Here is a 24956-nt window from a genome sequence, read left to right on the forward strand (position 1 = left end):
GATTTGAAGCTACGATCCACAGAGGCCGTTAGTGTGTCAGATCCTGTCAGTGACGTCTAATAAGAGTGCAATCATGCTATATGCATCGCTTGGTCCAACGGGCCGTTTGTTTCCACGGGTATTTAGTTTGTCGTTATACCTTGATCGTAAATGTTTTCGGTTCTCTTAACTTCATTAAATGGAATCCTCTTCGTTTGGCAGCTAATTGCATGTTTTTCTTTCGTCGCTTTTTTTTTGTCGCTGTGAATTCTTCTTATTCAGCTAACCTTTTGTTGTACAGGAGTACACAGAGGCTTTGATTATGAAGGCAGATGAAATGCAAGTTGTAAGCAAAGGTGTTCAGGCTATAATGTGATCAGTTGCATTGACTGAACTGCCTCTCTTGCTGCATTGCAGCAAATACAGTATTTCCTGCTGTTTTCTTCCGAGTGGTATGAAGAGACTATATTCTGGGTAAAAGCTTTGAATCGACCAGTGTCAGATTCTTCACAGTATGAACTGTTGTGGGCATTCTTGACAAATTCTATTAAAAGTCAGTTGGACGAGACCCAAAAATCCACACCCCGTTACCCCGCGGTGATGCAGAAGTCAAGCCCTGTAAGCGAATCTGAAACCACAGTGTTATGGTAGTATCCTCAGGTCTCATGCTGCCATCATAACACATGCAGGAGTGGTGGTGTAAATAATAGTCTGCATCATTAGCACAATAGCGGCCGTGATTGATGTTGCCTAAAACCCCACACACATTATCTGCATATGAAGCCAGCGAGAGTAATGCAATGAAAGCCTAGAGTAGAGCCCCCTACCCTCCCCTTTTTACAGTTGCATGCCAGGCACTGGAATGGGTACAGATCTGGTCTAATAACCCAATTAATTATTTAGAGTCTGTTTTACTGTTATACATTTAGTGTAATGGCCTGTCATGGCTCAGTGGAATCACAGATCATTGATTTTTGTTCTGATCAGTCAATGATTTAGTAAGGCAAACCCATGTTTTCCTCATCTGTTGCGTCAACAAAGTAGCCTATAAACGACTATTATGACTAAATGGTCTACTTGCAACAGTAGAGAAATGTTATGCTGTTGTGCCAATGTCCTATGTCATTTATCATGCAAAATGATATTCCATGCTGGTAAGCGTATGCAGTCTCAATTTTTCTTTTTATTATTTAATGTGTTAAACAAAGCTGTAGACAGCTGGTCCGATGTCAGAAAATGGATGTGTTCTATTTGTTGAACATGTACCACAGTAAAATACCCAAGGGTCCATTTTTACTCTGAGTTGCACTGAGTTAAATTGACACAAAGTATTTTACCGTGCCCCTCCCAGAATCTCAGCACTTCCTTGCACCACTGTTTGTGAGACTTTGTGTTGTGCTATACGCAGAAGCCGTTTTCCCACGAAATCTGTTACTAAGAACTATTGACCCTAAGAAGCTGCTACCTGGGGGTGGAGACAGGAAACTTGGTAAAAAATCCTGACTGAAACAAAACTGTATTTCCACTCAATCATCCTGTTTGCATTGAGAATGTCCTGTTCTGGAGGATTTCCAACGTTATGTTAGTGCTTTCCTACAAGCTCCAAATAGTGCCACAGTCTTGCCCAGTAGGCTAATTTAGGCTATTTTTGTAGTAGGCTGTATGGATCGGTTGAAATCTGAACCCTGGGCCCATTAATATTACATCACCTGTGTGGAAAGTGTTATCTTTTATAGTAAATAGCCTGCTGGCCTTATCTTAATGTGGCTACCTGATAAGCCCTATCTTAAAGTTGTCATCCAACCGTATAACTAAGTTGATGTGGATTTATTTTTGTACACAAAAAGTTCGGCTCATTAATGTTTGATTTATGGTCTTTTATTCGGGCAGTTATTCAAGGTTGCTGGTGGTGCCTGCCCTAAAGTGGCCCCTCCGTGGCCCATTTAGTGTGTAGTCATTCTACAGGACCTTTGACTCTGCCTGTGTACTTTACCTCTGCGCTCACAGAGAGGCGAGGGATGTGTAGGTGGGCTGGTGACTCGAAGGAAAGGTGAGCTTGGGTTTGCATGAACAGAGGTTGAAAACTCTGCGACACGCGTGCATGGAAACAATCTGGGAAAACAAGAGAGCGCACGGGACACACCCATGCCTATTCTGTCACAAGAGGCTAGCTGGTCACCATAACAAAGCGTAACTTGGTGGATACACAGCTCACATAAACTTACGCCTCTCTAGCGGCGAGCGGCGGCCACAATTCATGTCTTAACGAGTGCTATTAAAATGTTGTGTGTAGCTGTCAAGTCTATGCTACGGTGTTGATTCAAACTGCCACGTCTGTGTCACAGTAAATGACTATCATTCTTTGTGTCTGCACTGCAAAAGCACGAGTGTTAATTTAACTCTTGAGAATGTACAAAATGGGACCCTATTGGGTCTCAGGCGCTGACTCGAGCTGTCTCTCTTCATCAAGAGTCCAGAGCAGATCGCACTAGGAGCTCATTGATGTGGCTGAATATTGAAGCATGTCCATATTCTGTTTGGCAAAACTCTCTTCAAACCATCTGCTGACCATTTCCCCCCACAAATATTTGCTCCTCTCTGATTCCAGTTATGTGGCAAGACTGTCTTGCTGTCGCATTCTGCAAAACATGGTCTTTGTGTCTTTTCGTGGAGCTTTCCTTGTACTAATATGTTGTGTGATGCAGGGCCCTAAGCATTTATTATCTTTGTTTAAGTCTAAAGCTTTTTGGTAATTATAACTTGACATGGCAATGGCACCCCTATGAATTACAAATGAATTCTGTGTAAAATAAAGACGTCATTAGTACTTTGTCACATGACCAGTAGACGTCATCAGATGCTAGTAGCAGTACATATTAGAGCCCGACTGAGATTTGTGGGTCCGATGCCGATTTTGGAGAGTCTTGCACCACAGATTACCAATGATTTGACTGATATTTTGTCAAAAGGAGCAACATTTCCTAATCCATTTGAAAAACGTTTCTATTTGAGAACTTATTCCAAACACATAAATATCAATAAACATAAATTACTTTTTGATAAATTACATTTCCTTCATATTCCTTTTTACATTAACTTTAATATATGAAAAAACATTTTAACTTTAATAAAACAATGAACAAGCAAACAAACAAAAAAGTAAATATAAAATACCACACATATTACCACACTTTATTTCATTTAACCACTTAAGCTCCAAAAAAATTCCCCAAAATGGCCGATAAAGCTCACACTGTGTATGTTGTGAGATTGTATATCTGCTATTATTGAACATTTTAGAAAAATGTGCCTGTAATGACATGCCCAAAATAGGGGTAAGTGTTAAAAAATTGGGACACATCGACTGCATAATTGCAACAAAACAAAAGGCAATTAATGGCCTATGGCCGATATATCGGTCAAACCGATAACATTGGTCGTGCTGTAGTAGGTATCTACTGTGGTTATGTTCTGCCATGCCTGTAGTGCAGCCATTTTAAGTTCCTGCTTGTTTCAGAGACTAGATGTCTTTACTGTATTTTTCTCTTCAACATATGGAACACATTGGATTCAGGTTTGGCGATTGCCTTGACCAGGGGTTTAGAGGTAGAGGTTTCCTATTCTTATGCCCCGAGAAACTCCTTGTTGATGTTTGGGTCATTTTCTTATTATTCTATGAAGAAACATTGTCCAATGACTTCGGAGACTTTTATAGGCTACTTTAGGCTCTTGAGCAAATAAGGTACTCTGTTTCACTAAAAAATTATTCTTCTGCTGCTGCCATCAGTTATGTTGTCAACAAAGGCAGAGCAGAGAGCCATGACTTGTTGCAGTATTGCCTTAGCCACTGCTAGAGTAGGTGTGCAGATTAGATCATAGATGTATTTGTTTCCCCACGCTTGCCATTACCCTGGCCAAAGTTCATTTAGGTCAGATCTAAGGACATTTTGCAGAACTCGAAAGACAAAATGGAATGTGGATATGGGAATAGGGGGGCAACGATTAATCAAACTAATCGATTTTATTGATCATAACAAAATAATCGATATTTAATAAAATTACCTATTTTTGGCATGATGTCATAGGCAAAAAAGTTTCACAAAATTTCACAAACCTTTCACAAAATAGTGAAAATGCTAGATCTACAAGCTCTGTTATCTTCACTATTTTTACATGACACCATCGTGCGACAAAGTATAAAATAGGGCTTAGCTGGTTAGTCGATTCGTTGATATATAAACAATTTAAATGTAAAAAGAAAAACACACTTCTCGATTATTCGATTATTAAAAAAATTAATTGATAGAATAAACGCTTAGAAAATATTTGCAGCCTTATATGGGGACAGCATGGCTCCAATGTGGATCTCTAACTTTGTGGCCAGCCTGTGAACTTCAATAATAAAATAAAAAAAATAATGATAAATAATAAAAGTACAAAACATACAGTAGTATACTTCTGCGGCCTACTGGCAGTGTGCTCAATAATCTGGTGAATAAATACAGACACACAGACCCTCTTATAGATGGCTAGCCTGCTACAGAGACCTGTAACCTACCCATCCTGTTTTTGTGGTTTGTTTGTACCTTGCGGTGTAGCCTCTCTAGTTTAGATTGTGGTTTTCTGTGCAAGATAGCCACTGACAAAGTCTTACCTGACTCCTGGAGTGTGTTGCTGATGGGACAGTTGTGATTTCTCTTCGTTATATGATGACATGTCTTCCTTTGTTCTACCAGGCCATGTGTGTGGTACGTCTCTGTTTTGATTCTTATTTTTCAGCCTCAATGGCATCCTTGACTTTTATTGGCACAACGTTTGGGCCTCATGTTGACAAACGCACAAAGCAAATTTGCCTTCTCATGTTCTGATAACAAGTCAATTCCAAAGCTTATAATCAAGACTAGAACATGGCAGTTCTCTTTTTATCTGTGCTAATGATGCAATGCAACACAGAACAATATCAAAATAAAACAATAAGCTGTCCCATAATTAGTTACAGAGCTAAATTCCATCTGTAGTTAAATTTAGATGTATTATAGAGCACTGCAACGTAATATTATGGAGGCCACTGTAGATGACGGTAACTCGTGGTATAAAACTGACCAGGTCTGCCGAATCAAGTGTTAATGTCTTTTTTTTTTATTATCCTTAAATGTCTTTTTTTTTATCCTTTATTTTCAAAGCTAGAATTACACAAGGCTAAATTACAAGCCTCGTGTACAGTGTTTACCTTTATGCATTGCACAAAGATTTCTTGAGAGTTGAAAGACTGGCATTCATAATCAGATGCAAGTGATGGAGCAGTCTGTCAACACATTTTAAATAATTCAGCGAGGCCCATACCTCATTGGCTGTGATTGGTGTGTTTGTGGAGATTGGTATTGGTGTTGTTGCTCTCTGTCTTCCCATCCTTTTGTCGTTCTTTCACTCCACTGTGGAAGGAAAGAGAAGAAGGGAGAAGGGGGCTTTGTACCGAGGACAGTGATTGTTTGTTTATGAGGATGCTAGCCTTGCGGTGACTGGACTTTTTTTTCTTCTCTCCCTTGTAGGGCTGTTAAGTGTAATAGATACATGGTGCGCTATATAATCAAATGTAACCCAGACCTTGTATTTTAGAGTCAAATAAGTTCTTTTTTTTCCACTTGACTCGTATGGCACTAGTTCCTGGGCTCTCAGGACAAAAAGATTGGAATTGAGTTCACCGCCAGGGGGAGGACAGAGGACTTAAATCTTGCCAGGAGAGTGGACACAAAGCTTGGTTTGAATGGAAAACAGGGCTGCAAAATGTGTTGTCTTTCTCTGTATTACGCCTTTCATAAATCTGCAGGATACAAACAAAGGACTGAAAGGCAGAGCATATTGGTCCTATTGTGCGAATAACAACTTTGATATTTTTAACTTTTAAGATCGTAATTGGTAACTTCTCCCCCATTATGTAACAAAGAACAGATCAAATTTCCCCCAAGATTATGATATTCCTTTCATAAAAGACTTCAAATGTTTTGACTTGGCATCCAAAGGTTTTCTTTTTTGGGGGGGAATAATGAACAGTTTCTGTAAACGAGAGTCAATTTCATCCACTTCTTTGCTTCTCTCTCATGCTCCTGTTTGTTTTTCCATCCTTCTCTCTCTCTCTGTCTCTCTCTCTCTCTGTAGTGATGGAGACTACGGCTGTGAGCACCTCCACTCTGGCCCCTGATGAGTTTGACAGAAATGCGCCGCGGATCTGTGGCGTGTGTGGTGACAAAGCCACTGGCTTCCACTTCAATGCCATGACCTGCGAAGGCTGCAAGGGCTTCTTCAGGTACACAAACAAGAGCTGACGCACACAACTGCGAATGTGCAGCGAACGCCGACATGCGCAGCCACTCGTGAACATGGGTTCTCCTCACACATGGGTCCAGTTAGCGTGCGCACCCCTCATAAAGACAGGAGGAAAAAAAGAAGGACAACACATACCCTCACGGAAACATGTGCGCCGTAGCACACGCACACACACGGGCATGAACACACATACATAATGACTACCCTCCCACTCACTCATGCACACCACTCAAATGTAATTGCCACCCACGGTTATGTAACAAAATGCACAAAGACGTTCACTAATGTTCGCACACAAGCATGATACACAACATGCATCGCATGCAAATGAGATGCAGAGGCAATTGGCTGCTTAGTCATTCATGCACACAGACGTTCTCCATTTGAGCGAAAAGGACCTCCAGAATGATGTAAATATTATGTGTGTGTCTGTGTGTGAGAGAGAGAGGGACAGAGAGAGTGGGTTTTGTGTGTCCGTCCCTCTCCTTGCATCTGTTCCTCTTGGCAACACCGATGTTTAAAGCAGAGGATGAAAAAGACGGATGTTTAATAATCTCCTTCCTCATCTCTCAGCTGCCCTCAGTATGAACCTTGGTCGTTCTCGGGCCGCTCGTGTGTGTGTGTGGGCGCGCATATTTCTGTGCGCGCTTGCATATAGATGTATGTTATGTGTGTGTGAATTATCTGTTGTAACACGAGTGAATTATTCCACTTTGTGTTGGCTCTTGGCCGGGGCCCTTGTCTTTTCCCCCGGACAGTCTGGCACTCCGCCATGTTTGTGCTTTTTCACTCTGCTCTGGAGTTGAAGGGCAGAAGTGTTTATCTACTTCCAGTATGATTACATATTTGTGCGCTGTGAGTGTCACCACCGGTGCCACGATCTCACACCTGTTGACGCTGGAGACACCATACATAGATTATCCATCAGCAATCCCATAGACCACATGGATGTTTGTGGGAAAAAAAACACAGACTTATGGCTTTAACGATTGGAATGCTAACCCATCCGTCTTTGCTTTCCTCATCCTACCTCCCCCTCCCTTTTTTATATTCCTCCCTTGGAAGGCGCCATGTGAAACTAAAAACCTGCTTCCCCCCGACCCTCCATCCCTCCACCGACATCATTTCCTGTTATAGAAATTACTTGATTTACGTACTGTATGTATACAAACCGAAATATATTCATGAACATACAATGTGTTTCTCTTGCTCAGGCGTAGCATGAAGCGGAAAGCCAGCTTCACCTGTCCCTTCAACGGTAGTTGCACCATCACCAAGGACAACAGACGCCACTGCCAGGCCTGTCGACTCAAGCGCTGCGTGGACATCGGCATGATGAAAGAGTGTAAGTGTGGTAGATATTCCTGTTCTGTCCATCGCTATCCTGTTCTCATAAATTTTTTTCAAAAGGCTGGTGGGGACTGGGAGGGGAACGTTTGTTTTCGAGACATCTCGTCTTTGCTGTTATTATTTACCAGTGCAGGTGCTTAGGTGCTTTACAAAAGCTGTTGGAATACTTTGTCATAACCAAAGCATCAGTTCTTCACATCGTGCACCATACTTATTTCTTTCTTCTTTGGCGGGTGGGATTTGCGGGGGTACAAACACAACTTCTTCATCTTCTAGAAGTGAAGGGTAGCGCTCTGTAATAACCAGAAACTGCTAAATATATATCTAATGTGTCCTGTACTGACACAAGAGGCATCTCCTGAGTCCTGTTGGGCCTTTGCCATTGGACAACTGCATAAACTCACTTAAAATCAGCTCTTTGTGTCTTTGAAAATGCTACCTTTTTGTATAAGAAGATCATATGGTTTAACTAAATAAGCTTTCGGATGAATAGTACATTTTACTGAACTGCTAATTTAATTTATCTAGCCCCCCTGTCCCCCTTGTAAATATTATGTAATATCTAGATTGGGGTCGAGTATCTTTAGGTCTTTGCCCCCATTAGAATGTTTACAGGTTAACAGTGTGTTTGAACTAGCGGAGCCCACCCCCCCCCCCCCCACACACACACACACACACAGCCCACACACAAGCTTGTACAGTAAGTATACTCCGATCTAAAGTTTACACCTGCTGTTATGTACAATCCATCCTGGGCCTCTGCTATCTACGGACTTTTTGTTTGTTTTCGCTGTCTGTAAATAGCAGGTAAAGCATTCTTGTGTTCCCCTAAAATCCGGATATTGTCCGCGAGGGATGGGGTGGTCTTTGAAGCAAAGGCCCCTCGTTCCCCTCCATATTGTTCCCAGAGTCTTTCTGTGAATTCCAGGGGAGTGACGGCACACAGACGCTCAGATTCACTGTATGTGAACAGGAGCCAGCGGAATGTGCTTCTGTTACCACTGCTGTTGCAAAAACCAGCAGCATGTTATAAAGACAGAGCTCTCTCTCTCTCTCTCTCTCTCTCTCTCTCTCTCTCTCTCTCTCTCTCTCTCTCTCTCTCTCTCTCTCTCTCTCTCTGAGCTAATTCAGTGGCTAGAACAACAAGGAGAGAACAGAACAGAGACAATGCTTCCCGTTGTTAAGCACCAGCAGGGGTCTCCATATGGACACCCCCCCCTCATCTCCTGAGAATAACAAGCCCTCCCGAATGGACATGGCCTTTATTACAGTACAACACAAACAAAGCCTGCACGACTCAGGTGTAACCTCAACCTATGTGTTGATATCCTAATAATAATACATTTGATTTGTGTAGTGCTTTTCATAATACTTAGACAGTAAAATCACATGGGATAATGACAGTGCATAAATAGGTATTACGATAAGGTAAGGCTGAAAGGTAGCAAACAATCGCGGTCAAAAGAATGAAATAGGAAACGTAAAGAACACAGTGCAAGACATTAAGTTATTAAAATAAAATCGAATACAGGGTGTTTTGAGGTGGTTTTGAAGAAGGAGAATATAGTAGTCATGGACTGAGGCAAAATAATAGTGATTCACAATAGTATCCCGGTAATCACCAGAATGTGCTTAAAACTCTTAATGGCACTTAACATACATTTTGTTAAACAAATATTTGTATTGCGGCACTGGATACGTAACTCTTGTGAAAAAGGAAATGTGTGTACATAAGTGTGTGTAGTGTAAATGTAGAGATGTCTTTGCCTGGGGTTGGATAATAGAACGGCAGTGATGAATGCTGGGTGATAATTAGTTTAGCACATAGAGTAACTGTAACCTTGTTTATTCTCAAAGGCTAGAAAAAAAAGTGCCCCTCGGCCTTTGGCCACATCCTGCCTCAAAGCCCCCCCATACCCCCATTTTCCATTCTCCACTATCTTGTCTCGCTACTTAAATGCTATAAGTAAGTAAGTAGCCTGGCCGAGCCATGTGGCCCATAGGTCGTCAGGAGCTTATCTCCTGTTTCTGTAGCATGAGGCGGCTTGATGTACAAGTGTATCCCCCGGCCATAATGTACAACCTAGTACACCCACTGGACATGACGCTAGTATGGCAATGACTTACCCCTTGATGCTTGCTGAGTGCCAAGCAGGGAGGCATTGGTTCCCATTTTTATAGTCTTTGATATGACCCGGATAGGGATTTAACTTAAATGTTATAGTCTGACTGAAATTCCTGGCTCAAAACACTGACGATATGTTGCTTGCATGACTCTGCATTCTGTGAACCGTCGAAGGTGGTTGTTTTACAATCTTGTGTTTCGGGTCCTTTGCACCCGGAATAACTCCTTAGTCTCCTCAGCCGTAAATTCTATCAAACATACGCAGTAACCAGGTTTAGTAGAAGAGTTTCCTTAATCTTGCTGAACTCCACGAGTCCACAGCCAAATCTCTATGTTAAGCAGAGGTCGGATAAGGTGTCAATACTACTTGCCTTTCCACTTTAGCTACACAATTGCTTATTCTGCCGTGCTGCCCCACAGGAAGATGCAGCTTTAGCTGGCATTGATTGGACAGGTACTATGTGAACCTGCAGGGTTATACGCAAACTGACCAGTCAGCACACGCCTATTGCTCTCTCTGCCCTTTTATCACCCCCCAGGGTTGAAATGAAGGCTGGGTATGTGGTACACATATTTATATACTGTATAATCACCCAGCTATTCGTACACCCCAGCCCGTTGAGGGGGGCCCGTGTTTGGATAACCCCTGTCATTTGTCATCTTTAGCGAGCTTGCTCATGCTAGCAGTTCAGCACACGGTGGCACTTCAGGGTCAGTAACTGGCATATCAGCCCTAGGGCTTTATCACCCTCTTTGGTCCTTTTAATACTCCACCTACCCATGGCAAATAAAGGTTGGATGTGATAAATATAGTATTCATAACATGACAAACATGGACTACATTTGTCCGTCAAACATGGTGGCTGAGGATGGTTTGGTAGAATTCACAGACGAGTTTATCCATTCCGCAAACGGAACCAAAACAGTGGAAAATGGTAGCCTTCAACAGAATGACAGCAAAGCAAAGCAGGCAAAGCAGTGAGCATCCCAGTGTGACTACCATTTTGTTTGCCCCTGCAGTTCCTCATTCGTTGACAGCAATGATAATCTATTTATTACATTACAGTGTTGATCAAATGACATTTTGGCATCAAAGTACGCTGATACGATTTGTCCCACTAAAGTACCAAAAAAGTTGGCGATGGCTTGTTTGATTGTGTAGTACTCGAGTCACCACGCTGATTTCTGCCAGGAGGCATGTCGACGTAACTTCAAACAAACTGATGATGGGTATTGGGTATGTCTCCGTCCCTCTCATCTCTTTCTCTCCGTCTCTCTCCCTTTCTCCCTCTCTTATGTGTATGTTTCATTACGGTGCTGTGTGGAAGACGCTGTCAGTTGTTACTATCTTTAGAAATTTCCCTTAACTAAACAACTAAAGACAATGTTAGTGTAAAAAGAGAGAAAAATCTGTGTTTTACATATGTTATCAACTAGGATGCAATATAGTTGCATGCTTGCAGTCAATTGGGACAGGAGCTGCTAGTAGTGCAGACATACGCTGGACACATTCTATAGCTTATACTGTAGCTGGCTACCTCTACCTTGCATTTCCTACATAAGCTGAAGGGACAATTGGTTAGCGATGTTATTATTTAGTGACCCCCCCTACCCACTCCAATTGGTTTCTCAAGTGAGGACATTCTTTGCAAAGATAAACGACTGGTGGTATGTAGAAAGTTGAGATTATTAATCTAAAGTTAATGTTGGAACATCATTTTCATACATAATATTAGGCCAACTAGCCTAATATTATGTATTAAAAAATGTGCAAACTAATAATTGAACATTAAAAGATGTTTTGTTTTTTGTTTTTGCAATGTCTATGTATTGGCAAGTTCCACGTGAATTAAAAGGGATAAAATTACAGCAAAAACGTATTTTGTAAATAGCCAAAAGGCATACATGTGCTTATCAACATAATATTTGGATTTTCTCTATTACTTAGAATAAAAAGCCAATGCATATATTGATGAATAACTTGATATATCAGATATATCTTGATATATAAGATGATATGGAGGTGAGTCTGGAAATCTGACCGTGGTCAAAGTGAAGCAGCGCGGAGGCGCATGAGTGCGTTACTCAAAACAATTTTGGCAGTTATGTGAATGAATGATTTATGGGTATGCAATAAACAAATTCTTGCTCGGTATGCATTGTTGCTCTTGGAATCCAACCTCAAGCGCTGCTTGATGGGTACAGACAGACATATGGTTGGTAATTGACAGTGCGACTAAAACCTTTTTAATTGGTTGCACTGGTACCACCATATAAATCTGACTGTCCGACTAACATCGAGCGTCTGTCTGCTTTTTTCTTTTTTCTCCCCTCGCTTGTCCCCTACTCTGCCAGAAGGGACAATGTGTGTAGATGTAGCCCCGCCTCCTTTCTGGGCGGAAACGTCTTACTCACTCACTCTGAGACCACTGTGTGCGTTGTCATGAAGGCTTGTCTGGATTAAGAGTGTATTCTAAATGCCTAAATTGTAAATTGCTAAAATGCTCCGGTTTATGGTGTATTAGCTAACTAGCTCATTGAAGAGGTTAAATGCACGTTTTGGTTGACAAAGATAACAGCACTTGAGAGCTGTTTGGAAATACATCGCATTCGAGTCAAATGCACGAGCAACTCCACAATGCAAGCGATGCTACGAGCAAGGGCCACTATAAAGAATTTCGAGAGCTTGGTGACAGCTCCGCTTCTTTCAAGTTCACTTAAGCATTAAACTTGATGGACCAATAAACTAGTTCATAACATAAGTGTGTAGTCCTCGGGCCTGTTTTAAACAAAAGCTGGAAGGCAGATTAAACTGAGATTTATCAGTTATCCCGACTGAACTCGAAAGATTTGGGAGAATAATAACATTTCACCTATAATGACATGCCAAAAAATACGGGTGCCACATTGAAATTGTCAAAACACAGGGAGATAAACTGAGACCATTTATTTATATTTTGGCTGCTCAATTATCTGGATTATATTTTTTGTTGGATTATTGACTGGATGTATTTATCCATTAATCTATCCTGATTATAGATTGCTTTTTGTTGGTTTGGATTACCGTGACTTTTTTTACCCCCATATGAGCATGGAGATGATACGGTAAGGGGCCTAATTACCACTACGTGCGTGTACAGTGATGCAAAACTGTTGTAGTGGCTTATAGAAATTACCATCTCTTAAATGTGCACTCTATTAAAACATGTCATATGACCATTTAATCATTTCACAGTCAAAACAGTGCCCTTTGCTGGGCTCAAGTAGTGACCTTTCTGGCGCCTGTTGATCTTCTTCTTCTTTCGTGTATCGTCGTCATATGTCCAGCTCAGTGTCACAGAGGCACGCTCTTGTCTCTGGTCCCACTTGGAAGAGGCCAGCCTCTGAAGGAGGTCTGTACAGAGGACAGGTGGTGATTATATGTTCGGCAGTCTGCTCAGGCTCGCCACACTCGCATACTGCGCTGTCTGCCAGGCCCCACTCCTTCATGGACGATTTGAAGCGACCAACCCCAGTACGGAGGCGGTTCAGCAGGGCTCCAATGCCGGCGTGGTAGATGTTCTCCTTCTCCCGGGTCTGGGATGTGATGGTGCAGACGTGTGGGTTCAGCCGACTCCCATTCCTGCTTCCAGGAAGTTGCTAGCCATGCCCTTGTAGACAGGTCCTCAGGGATGGAACCAAGCATCTCTTGCGCCTGTTGACCTACAAAACTGTTTATAAAATAGCCATCAAAATGTCATGGAAATAAGTAATGGATTACGGGTCCATTTGGTTTCATTTTACACTCTCAAGAGTTAGATTATTGTTAAACATCTGCATTACTTAATTAAAGAACTGTTATATTGATCAACGTTGGCCTGTTATCTCTCCTATGGTACCAGCATCAATACAGCATGGAATTGTGGACAAAATCGTATCCAACGATAACAAAATATTCTAAGTCTTGGGTCTGAGAGGCTAAATAAATCTCATCAAATGGTGGTCCGTGGCTCAAATGCCAAATAAATAATGGACCTTGTTATGAAAAGGGTTGAAAACCACAGGGCTAAACCATGCCTTTCTCCCTCTGTCCCCCCACAGTCATCCTGACCGACGAGGAAGTCCAGAGGAAGAAGGACTTGATCGCGCGACGGAAGGACGAGGAGGCGCAGCGCGAAGCCCAGAGGGAGGCCCGGAGGCCCCGGCTGTCGGACGAACAGAGCCAGGTCATCGCCACGCTGGTGGAGGCCCACCACAAGACCTATGATGAGTCCTACTCCGACTTCACACGCTTCAGGGTGAGAGGCTCTACAAAACTGAAAGAAAAATAAATATATGCTCGCTTCATATCGTCGTGGTTGTCGGGCGGAAACCAAAACTGTTACTTTTCAGGAAATGGGGAAAATGTTAAGCTGTGTTCCAATGGCTCCAATTTAGTTATTTTTCAGTCACAAGCTCACTTAACCACTTTCACTTTGGCTTAATTTTGTTTTTCAACAATAGCCAATCTACAAGATTGTAGATTGGCTATTTCTGCAATTCTTTTGCAACACTGTAGTATGACGAAGTAGGTAATTCATTTACGAAAAAACCACAAGTTGAAATATGGAGATACAAGGTTTTTGCCCAACAGCGACGATATGGTCCACAGTGCACGTTGCACTGTGGACCATATGAAGCTTATAAACTATACCTATTCTTGTTCATGTGTCGTCAATGTTTGGGATTTCAGCACCTACTGCACCCATCTTAAAAAACACCACAAAAAAAGCACACACAAATCAAGGTCTATCTTACAATAAATGCAGGGAATCTCTGTACGTCTGTAATCCACGTATCTCGAGAACCATTCGACCGACTTATATTCCGCTTCAAATTCGGCACAAACGTCTCTGTGTGTGTGTGCCGTGTGTGCACCGTGTGTGCCGAAAAAAAGGTATAGACTGAAGCCTAAGCTTTTTACGTCTACCCTGTTGTACTTTAAAAAACACCTTGTCCAAGTATTCAAACACATCAACTCAAAACAATAATAACGGCATGGCTCCAATGTGGATATCTGACTTCATGTGGCCAAATTGCCTAATGGGTAGGTGGGTGAGTGGGTCGGTTGGTATATGGAGTCAAATGCCCCCATCAAATGCACATAATATGGAGTCAAATGCATTATAGTTGGAGATCAACATGCACTGATTTCAGACACAACATAAACCAAATGCACATACTGTATATGGCTAGTTCCTTTTTAAAATGCACTGATGTCAGACACAACAGAAAACGTGTCAAATGTTCTCACAGAGCCACACTGTAATAAGATTTAAAAAAACAGTAAAACTATGAAAATAATACATGTATATGTTACAGTTGTAACTGTACATATATTCATATTGAACTCTTTTGGTACAGGCCATTCGGTTTGGTGCAGATGTGTACCGATTCGAGTGCAAAGTAGGCTTATTTTACATGCGTAACATAGGCTACTTCAAATCCGAGTTCCCATACAGACCGGAAAGACCGGAGCTCACTATACACATAGCAGATGATATTTGTTATTACTTTGTCCTAATCTGAATGAACAGTGAAAGGCTGTTTAAAATGCCATAAGGAGCTGTGTTTGCACCATGCTGGTCTTTTTCCTAGCAGCAGTGGTGCCGCTTCACATTAGTTAACGTGTTGGACACGTTGACACAACAACAGCAGTATGCCCGATCACTAATGAACAATGCCGGTGCACTGCTTTAATCTTATCCACTTGTCTTTCTCCATTGTTGTATTCCACAGAGAAACCGAAGTGTTCCCAAACAGGAGACATTAAGCCTTATTTATACTTTGTTGTATGATGTAAAAAATAGCAGATAAACAAGCTCAAATCATATCCAACAAGTCGCATGAAAACGGCAGATCACATGTTGTGAGCTTGCAGAGCTGCTATTGTCAGCATACATTCTATCTTCTCAGATTTAAAGAATGACAATGAAACAACATGGCTGTGTAGGCACTGCAGCACCAGGTGCATGCAACAACACCATGCGTGTCCAACGGGTCATGAGGATAATGTAACAACTCAGCTCCTCCAATGTTCTGATTCTCAGTACGCTTTGCTCCTCTGACTGTCCCCAGGCAGCCACACCAACCACTCCACACGTTAACCCTATTCAGCAGCAGCAGCAGCAAACTCACACTGCCACACAGCACCGTTTAAACACATCGTCCTATGACAAATGGCAAAAATAGCTTGTAGATCTGCTATTTTTGTGCGATTATTGAAAACATTTGGAAGATTGGTTCAAAATATGGATTCCAGGGTTAACATGGTTAAACACCTCTGTTCCTATTCTTTCACATCCAGCATCACTGTACACTTGGTAGCAGTAGACCAACCTGTTGCACTCACCCATAGCCACACTCACACACCCAATAAGTTGTTAGTTGTTATAAAATGTTTTGGGCTTCAGTACCAGTTTCCCTGATTTCCGGATCGATGGACCCCCTTTATCTGACTACAACGTTTTGCTTAGAAAAGTACAAGAGAAAGCCATAGAGCTAATAGGATAACCCAAATAACATTAAAAAATAAGAGTGAAAAAGTTGCAATTAGTTCCTCCTGAGCAGATTTATTTTGAACTAATACTAATAAAGTTTTATGTCAAAATGTTGAGATAATGTACGATAAGTATTTATTTCTATTTAATAACAGGTGTGTTAGTCAAGTTTCTTTCTTTAATTTGCTTGAACACTTTACAGACCAGTAGGTTCACACAAAGTGTGTCAATGTTTTATCAATGCAAATAACAGTAAAATAAATTCTTCCATGTTCCACTTTCTCTCACATACCCTCTATAGCAACCAACAATGTACTCCACACCACCTTTGTTAGAATCCTGTGTGTTCGTCTTTAGTTTTTCTTTGGCACACTTTTCTCTGTTTGATGCCATGGCACTCATTTCTTTCCCTACGTGAATGATAAATAATGCAAGATTCCATGTCAAATGAGTCAAGTCTGCCCATTGTAATGAAAGTCCATAGGAATAAATGCCATGTGGTCTTTCTCTTTCGTGTGTGTGTGTGTGTGTAGCCTCCGGTACGTGACGGCCCAGTGACGCGCAGTGCCAGCAGAGCGGCCTCTCTCCATTCTCTGTCAGACGCTTCTTCTGACTCCTTCAGCCACTCTCCAGGTAAATGAGCCACTGCCCTCATGGCGTCCGAAACGATGTGTGCTGGAGTTCATGTCGGATAACATCACTTCTCCTCCTGGCATATCATTATGGCTGAGTTTTACATAGTTATGCGCCAAACATTTTGTTTCACACATACAAAAGTCAAAGTAATAGGCCTAAATCAGACACAAATCGCACACTGTGGACCTCACATTTTATTCACAAAATATACCTACAACGGTCCGTGTCAGCCATATTGGTTCTGTTTTTCAATTGCCGGTGGTCCGGCCCGGTGGTGTTGCATTCTGGGAAATTTGCTGTGAGAAGTCGGCTCTGATGCATCCTCGGTAAAGTGGGCGGATCAAGTTCACATACGGGTATTTGGCCTGTACTTGGCCAGATGTGAACTTGAGGATTGGAACATTACTTTGGGCAGCGACTGATGACGTATCACAGGTTCGCGAGGAGACGAGTACAGACAAGCACGCATAATGAGAAATGGCTTCAGGCTTTACTTTGAATATAGATCTGTGACGTCGCTTTACTGAGAACTCAGTGGAATTCCTCTGAACCCCCTGCGGACTGTATTGTACACCAAGCAGCAAACATCAGGCCATTAATACATTCATCACTAATAAGCAAAACACAGGCAAGGACACTGCTGCATGGCCAACAGCCAAGCACAATCAATAGAGACAACTCACACCTCCCAGCCCCCCAGCTGTCCTTCTAATGATAAACAAATTATTATGGCTGTCAGTGTCATCTGACTTCTCCTAACCATGCACTGTTTTTCCTCTTTTTGTTTGACGTGTTGACGTCTCTCCCTCAAACAAAGAGCCTCATTCTGTCTCCCTCCCTCTCTTAGTGAAGTTTGTGTCCAGCTTGTCATGTTGCATGTTAACTTTCTCCCCTCCTCTCCTCCTCCAGAGTCTGTAGATACCAAACTGATGAACTTCAACAACCTGCTGATGATGTACCAGGATCAGGGTGGAAGCCCAGACTCCAGTGAAGAGGATGGCTCTCGTCTCTCCATGCTGCCCCATTTGGCTGACCTGGTCTCCTACAGCATCCAGAAGGTCATTGGTTTTGCCAAAATGATCCCTGGCTTCAGGTATGTCTATCAACCGTATAACCACCTAGTTGCATATCTAAGTTTGTTGGGGCCCCGCAGGAAATGAGGGAGCGCAATAGGAAACACTCTGTCTGACTCTTCCGTCCAGCCACAAATGTCATTATTATTGTTTGTGTGACCACTAGGGTGGAGCTCTTTCTGAAAAGTGATTGAAGGATTTATATCTGTCAAGAAAGATTATTGCCAAATGTCTGTTGGCCGATGGTTACAGAACTATGATGTGCTATCATCCTATTTCAGTTGATGTTTTACTTCAGTTTTCACGAGTAAAACAAAGAAGGCTATCCTTAGAACACATGCCAGTGGGGTATAGAGATAAGAGATATATTTTATGGCGGTGAATATGGAAAGGTCTGTGTGTGTTTGCCTGATTTGACCCGTTATGCAGTGGAGTTCTGTTTTAACCCATTTAGACCTGGAACGCATCTGTGTCACTTAAGATTTCTTTGGCTATTCAGAAAAAGTAGATGTACAAGCTCATAGCACTCGGTGTCGCGCTATGAGCTTGTATATCTGCTATTTTTGAAAAATCAAGATATTTTTTTGTTGACTTTTTTCAAAAAACTGTTAGGATTTAGAAAACATTTTTAAGAATCGCCTCAGGCCTTAATGGGTTAAATCTATTATTGTATTTACCTCCACCCCCAAAACAAATAGGGTACTTTTAATACTACAAAAAATTATCGAAATTGGCCCATTTCTCAATACTAACATACAGTACACATTTGCACAAAACCAATTTGATAGTTGATTTATTGATTTTTTTTTTCTTCATGTGTCTCGAGCTGACTTTTTACCTAAATGTTTGTGTGTTGGAGACTTTGTACACTTCTTGTTTTTGTATCTGATTAATCAATAGTATGCCACAGTAAATGGCCTATGGTCTAAAGGCCAGAGATTAGCTGACACATATGGAAATGTTTCAAGCATGAACATACCGTGTGGTATGTTTGCTAACTGAACCGAGTGGGGTTCTTGCAAGATTATACTAGCATGAAGTTTGGCCTTCAATACACAGTATATATCTTCCCCTTGGGCCAAACAATTACATGCCCGCCCACACTTGTTGTGGTGAACACAGAAGGTTCTTTTACACTCTTAACACTCGTCCTTCGGGGTAGACAACAAAAGCTTCATAACAGCTTCCCAGTGTATACTTAACTGAAGAAAGGTTTCGTTTAATGGTTGGAATGGCATAACACAATTCGTTGGAAAATGTAAGTTTATATCAAGGGTTAACCTTGAAAGTAGAATGAATTCCCATTTGCATTTCCCCTAAGAGATAACCGTATATCCCTGCGGTGAGACACTTGGTCAACACAAGACATTATTTATTACAGTTAGTAGGCAAATATCCTACAGTTGAAGCACATATCGTACAGTTGAAGCACATATCGTACAGTTGAAGCAAATATCCTACAGTTGAAGCACATATCGTACAGTTGAAGCAAATATCCTACAGTTGAGGCAAATATCCTACAGTTGAGGCAAATATCCTACAGTTGAGGCAAATATCCTGGAGAAACCAAGAGGCATCTTAGCCGTTTCTTTATCACCTCCCAAACGAGGCCCCCATTGCCGTTTAGTGTGCATGTCTCTTGAAGTGTGCATGTCTTTTGGAGCGTGTCGACAGAGACCATCGCTCAATGTCTCAGGGGTCACCTTAAAGTCATGGCTAAAACGAGCCGGGGCCTGTCTTTCCTGAAAGTTGTCATTTCCACTGGTGGGGAGTGATGGAGGCTGTTGGATTAACTGTGGAATGTTTGTCCACTTATGATCTGCTATCCCTAAGTCCGCTGAAACCCACCCAGACCTCCCAAAAAAAGCTGCATGTTTCATGTTTTCCTGTCTTCTGCTAGTTCCGTGGTTTTGTTTGAGTCAAGATTTTAACTCATTTTGATGAAGTTTGAGAATGGATCGGCATTTGTAGTGCTGCTGGTACTTTGAGATCAAAATATATCAGGAGCTTATTGATTCTGCTTAATTAACCCATTTAGACCTGAAGCCGATTCTACAAATGTCTTCTAAATCCCAACAGTATTCTGTAAAACAAATGTTTCTATATCAGTGGTGCTCAATCTTTTGCATGTCAAAATGTCCCCAAAATGGCCGCGGACCCCCATCTCAAAATATTTAGTTCCAGGGACCCCCAGAAGGAAAGATTTGAGTTAAAATCTTTCGCTTTAAAAGAGTATATATTCAAAGATTTGCACACATTTTCACGATTTGAAAAAAATAGCAGATCTACAAGGATAAGGATAATTCCTTTTAACAGGACGTTCATGAAAGTCCTTGCGGGCTTGTTTCCAATGAGGGCCTGTGAGCAATTAGGGGTTAAGAGTCTTGCTCAGGGACAAATTTCATTTCATCGACACATATGCTGGCGTGGCCTGGAATCGTATCTGGGGCAACCAGGGCCTCTGGCTCCCTAGGCCATAGATATTAGAAACCTAGATACCTCATTGGCCTCTGCAGTTCATTGGGGCGACTTGTATCGCAATACACGGTGGCTCTTCCGTCTTCCGCAGGGAACCTGTCACTCAAAGTGACTACTGGTCAATCACAGCGCTCACAGTGCGTTGACTACTGGCCAATCACAGTGCGTCTTTTCCGGGACTTGTCAGTGCAATGGTTCTCAACCAGTGGTCCGGGAACCACCAGTGGTCATTGAGGGGGTTCCAGGTGGTACCCAGCTAAATGATGGAGAGTTGATAATAACCAAATGGACCCTTATAGATCTTTAAATCTTGAGTATAACATTTCACACTGTCAAGAGTCAAATTGTTAAACATCTGCATTACTTACTAAACAAGTACACAATTAGAGAACGTAAACAATTGTTATTTTGACAACAGCTTATCGAACGATAACATATTCTACGTTTTGGGTGTGAGAGGCTAAAGCTTATCAAACGGTGTTCCGTGACTCAAATGCTGAATAAATAATGGACCTTGATATGAAAAAGGACCAGTCTCTTATTTGAATTTCACAAATAGAGTGTGGAGTTTGCCAAGTTCCAACTAACTAGATGCTGCGCACAGCTGTCAGCTGCTGCCTCTCAAAGGGTTAAGAGCTGGGTTAAGAGCTGGGTTACAAAAAGACCCGCCCCCACCTGCCTCTGATTGGCCTACCGAACTTCCGCGTGTGTGACGCACACGGCAGCCCTGCGGAAGCAGGAAGCGCGCCCAAGATACAGACGCTTCAGAGCCGAATGAGGCGTCTACCTTTATATGTCTATGCCCTAGGCGGGCTCACTAACCACTCAGCTATGGCCGCCCCAAGCTTGTAGTGCGGCACTCTGGGTAACTTAGTGATTTACTTTGGTTAAAATAAGTGTTAAATAGCTCTATATTCTGATAGTACTCATTGCTATGGAGTGTTTGTTCAGTAAAAGGACTCTCCCATGTTTCTCCAGCTCTTTATTAAACAGAAAATGCATTTCAGTGCTCTTTCCTGATTGGCTTAAATTTTTTCACCTACCTGAAAATACTATATTATGTTTACTAAAGAGCTGGAGAGACCCATGTGACCAAACAAACGCTCTGTAGCAATGATTACTATCAGAATATAGTACTTTAACCTTAAAAAAATATATAATAATCACTTACCCTACCTTTAAATGTTGTATTTAATCAATAATTGACTAAAATCTCAGTAAGGCTTGTCAACAAATACCCCAACAGGGAAATCAGACATCCAAATATGTTTTGATGTTTTCACGTTCATGCCCCCAAAAAATCTAATGTCTCCTGATAAACTTTGGAGCGTGTGCTTGACCTTGACATTGTGCTCTATTTAACTGCTGTTCAACAAAAGCATTCCAGTTAAATACACGGTATGACTTTGTTTTCATGGAAACTGATCAATTGCAGTTTAATACGAGTAGTTTCCTGGCTAGGGTGTTTACTGGTGGCTGTGCTGTGCGTATCTATAAACTCCTGATTGACTCCTGCAGGGAACTGACTGCGGAGGACCAGATTGCCTTGCTCAAGTCCAGCGCCATCGAGGTGATCATGTTACGCTCGAACCAGAGCTTCAGCCTGGAAGACATGTCGTGGAGCTGTGGTGCGCCTGACTTCAAATACCAGATCAGTGATGTCACCAAAGGTCAGTCTGTTGACATGACATCTCTGCTATCTGCTTTGCAGACATGAAGAGAACAGCACACCTGTATCATTTCCAAGTCATTTTACCTAGCTGGACTTTGACGTGGAAATCCTTGCTAATAATGTATGGACTCCAGTCTAGTATTCTAGCGGAATTGAAACTCTCAAAAGATCTGATAATACCTTAGAACGTTTTATTTACAGCGCTGTAACACTCACACAACATACATGTTACTCCAGCAAAACACACAGCCCTGGCCTGACAGTTAGTTCATTATTTGTCTAAAGTAAAACATTGTACCATTCTCCCATGCATAGTCGTAAAACAAAGGATCCTTCACTCTGGCCAGCTGTGACCTGAGACCTGTACTTCCATTTCAAGCTTTTCTAAGCAGATGGCAGACCAGCTCTGCTTCACAGTTCTCAAGATTCTAGAAAAAACAGACTGGTTAATGCTAAGCAATATCATTATATAATTTTGCAGCTTGTGTTGACAAATCCAATCCATCCAATCCAACTTTATTTATGAAGCACATTTTAAATCAACAGAGTTGACCAAAGTGCTATACAGTAGGCATAACGACAAATAAAAACATAATGCAATAGAAATAAACGCACAATTAAAGATGAGTACAAACATCAATCTGGGTTAAAAGCCCAGGAATAAAAATTAGTTTTAAGATGTAAAAACCTGTAGTGTGCAAATACATGCACATGTGTGTTACACACCTCTACATAGAGCCTGCAGGAAGTGGCCTGCTTCTTTAGATGGGGCTGGACCTCATTAGTGTGTCGGCAACGTTAGGTAAGGTTACTCACTCTGGCACGTGTATACACCCACGTGCGTGGATGCAAATGCATGTATTCCTGCTGCGGAACCAGTCCGACACATCCGCCATACCCCTCAGGGCATGGCTTTCATTTGGCTTTCAAACAAGACCCCTCTTTTCTGAGATCAACCCAAAGAATGTCACTTCTGACCTCCTCACCACACAAAACAACTAGTGTCTGAGGACCCTACTCCTTTGTGCTCCTACCTCTAAACCAGTTTGAATTCTTTGTCTAAGTTCCCCTCTAGCGCAAAAATATTTATCCATTTATTTTTAATTCAATTAGTATAGTTGGTGTAGTTGTTTTTATCCCATATCAGGGGTCCTATCATTTATGCCTTGTGATGCTGTTGTGTTTGCAGTTTAACTCTTTGCACTTTTCTAAACCAATAATAGTATATGAATATAGATGACATCGTTTGATTTAACCTATGTATGCTTTCTCATCTAAACACTCATGTTAAAAAACTAAAACAACCACTATACATTTAGGCAGTGTGTCATAATTGCAATGCAATGATTTTAATGAGCTCATTGGTGGTGTTGTAACTAACCTGAGTGTAGATCTACCATAGCAAACCCCCTGCCTAGGCACAGCTAACGGAATATTAAATATTTAACAGCAGGAGGGATGATAACATTCTTTGAGGTTGATGATGTCTCGTGGGACACACTGTGGAGCCGGTAGGGTTCCACTTCCCACCTATATGGTGTGTGGACACGCATACATGTACATCCACATTCCACATACATTCATGCTGTGTAATTTGCGCCTCCTACAGCGGGCCATACTCTGGAACTGCTGGAGCCCCTGGTGAAATTCCAGGTGGGACTGAAAAAGCTCAACCTCCATGAGGAGGAACACGTGCTGCTCATGGCCATCTGCCTCCTCTCTCCAGGTAGGCATGGCTGCATATGTGCACCCCACCTCAGCACACACATACACACGCATCACTCATATGCATGTGTGAGCGTGGCACATGCATGTAAGTATGATGCGTTGATGGTTGCTTTCGGCAGAGGGTCCTCATGAATTGTTTATGTTTCTGCTTTTTTTTCCGAGAGGAGCTTTTAACTTCCGCACCACTAATGATAAATGACGGCATACACCGATTTGTTTATAGATCACCTGTTTGGTTGACGTGTACTGCAGAATGTCAAGACAAATACGTTTATTTGTCTGCTACTTGAGTGGTTTCATGCCTTTTTTTTGCCTTTCATCCAAGCACGCGTTCACGTGAGCGGTATACATTTATGTAAGGTTTCGGTGCATATTTTATACGTAGATGGGCATATGTATGATGATGTGCTGCACGTGCAATGAACCGGATGTTTGCATGCGCCTGCGTATACGAGGCACATTAACAATGCATATACATCCCGTATACTCCTCTCACTGGTCTAAATTTAGCCAACCGCTTGATCAGATTGTGAGACATGTGACCATGAAGTTGGAGTCCTTACTTCTACCTTTAACAATCAACCCATCCATCAATCCACTCTCATCCAGTTTGAAACTAGCACAGTCTTTCATGTAACTGGGGGGTGAGGTCTACATTATATGCCGACATAAATATTATTAAACCGCTAACATTTGAACTCCTTTACCGAACCTTTGAGCTGTCCGGGGTAGCTCAGTCGGTAGAGCAATTGCATTTCGACCACAAGGTCATGGGTTCGATCCCGGGCAACCGTCAACTCAGCGTATGAGTAGCACGGCTAGTGTGTGGCAAGTCATGCGGTAAATACTGGGAGCTGATGGTAGGTGTTGCGCTCCACCTCAGCAATCCATCTCCCAGGGGTCTAGCGCATTGCGAAACAGGGATGGACGCACTCTGGCTGATACCGACAATAAGCCTCTCCGAACCGACTTACTTACTGACTGAACTAGGGTTGTCACGATAACAAATTTAAGTTGACGATTAATTGTCACTCAAACAATTGCGATTAACGATTTGATTGTGTGTTCGGCAT

At 42.0% G+C, this 24956-nt stretch overlaps 1 protein-coding gene across 1 annotated transcript in view; it reads left to right on the forward strand.

The window, feature by feature from the left end:
• LOC308083019 (vitamin D3 receptor B) overlaps nucleotides 1–24956 on the forward strand; it is a 34047-nt gene that overhangs the window by 8376 nt on the left and 715 nt on the right. The window contains exons 3-9 of the mRNA XM_080425114.1: nucleotides 6136–6283; nucleotides 7518–7648; nucleotides 13859–14055; nucleotides 16830–16929; nucleotides 17842–18025; nucleotides 22002–22153; nucleotides 23765–23881. Of these exons, the coding sequence (XP_080281240.1) occupies nucleotides 6138–6283; nucleotides 7518–7648; nucleotides 13859–14055; nucleotides 16830–16929; nucleotides 17842–18025; nucleotides 22002–22153; nucleotides 23765–23881 (1027 nt within the window). The 5' untranslated portion in view covers nucleotides 6136–6137. The remainder of the gene's footprint in view (nucleotides 1–6135; nucleotides 6284–7517; nucleotides 7649–13858; nucleotides 14056–16829; nucleotides 16930–17841; nucleotides 18026–22001; nucleotides 22154–23764; nucleotides 23882–24956) is intronic.

This window comes from Gymnoscopelus braueri (genome assembly GCF_963280865.1).
Source record: "Gymnoscopelus braueri genome assembly, chromosome: 3".
Classification (NCBI taxonomy): domain Eukaryota; kingdom Metazoa; phylum Chordata; class Actinopteri; order Myctophiformes; family Myctophidae; genus Gymnoscopelus; species Gymnoscopelus braueri.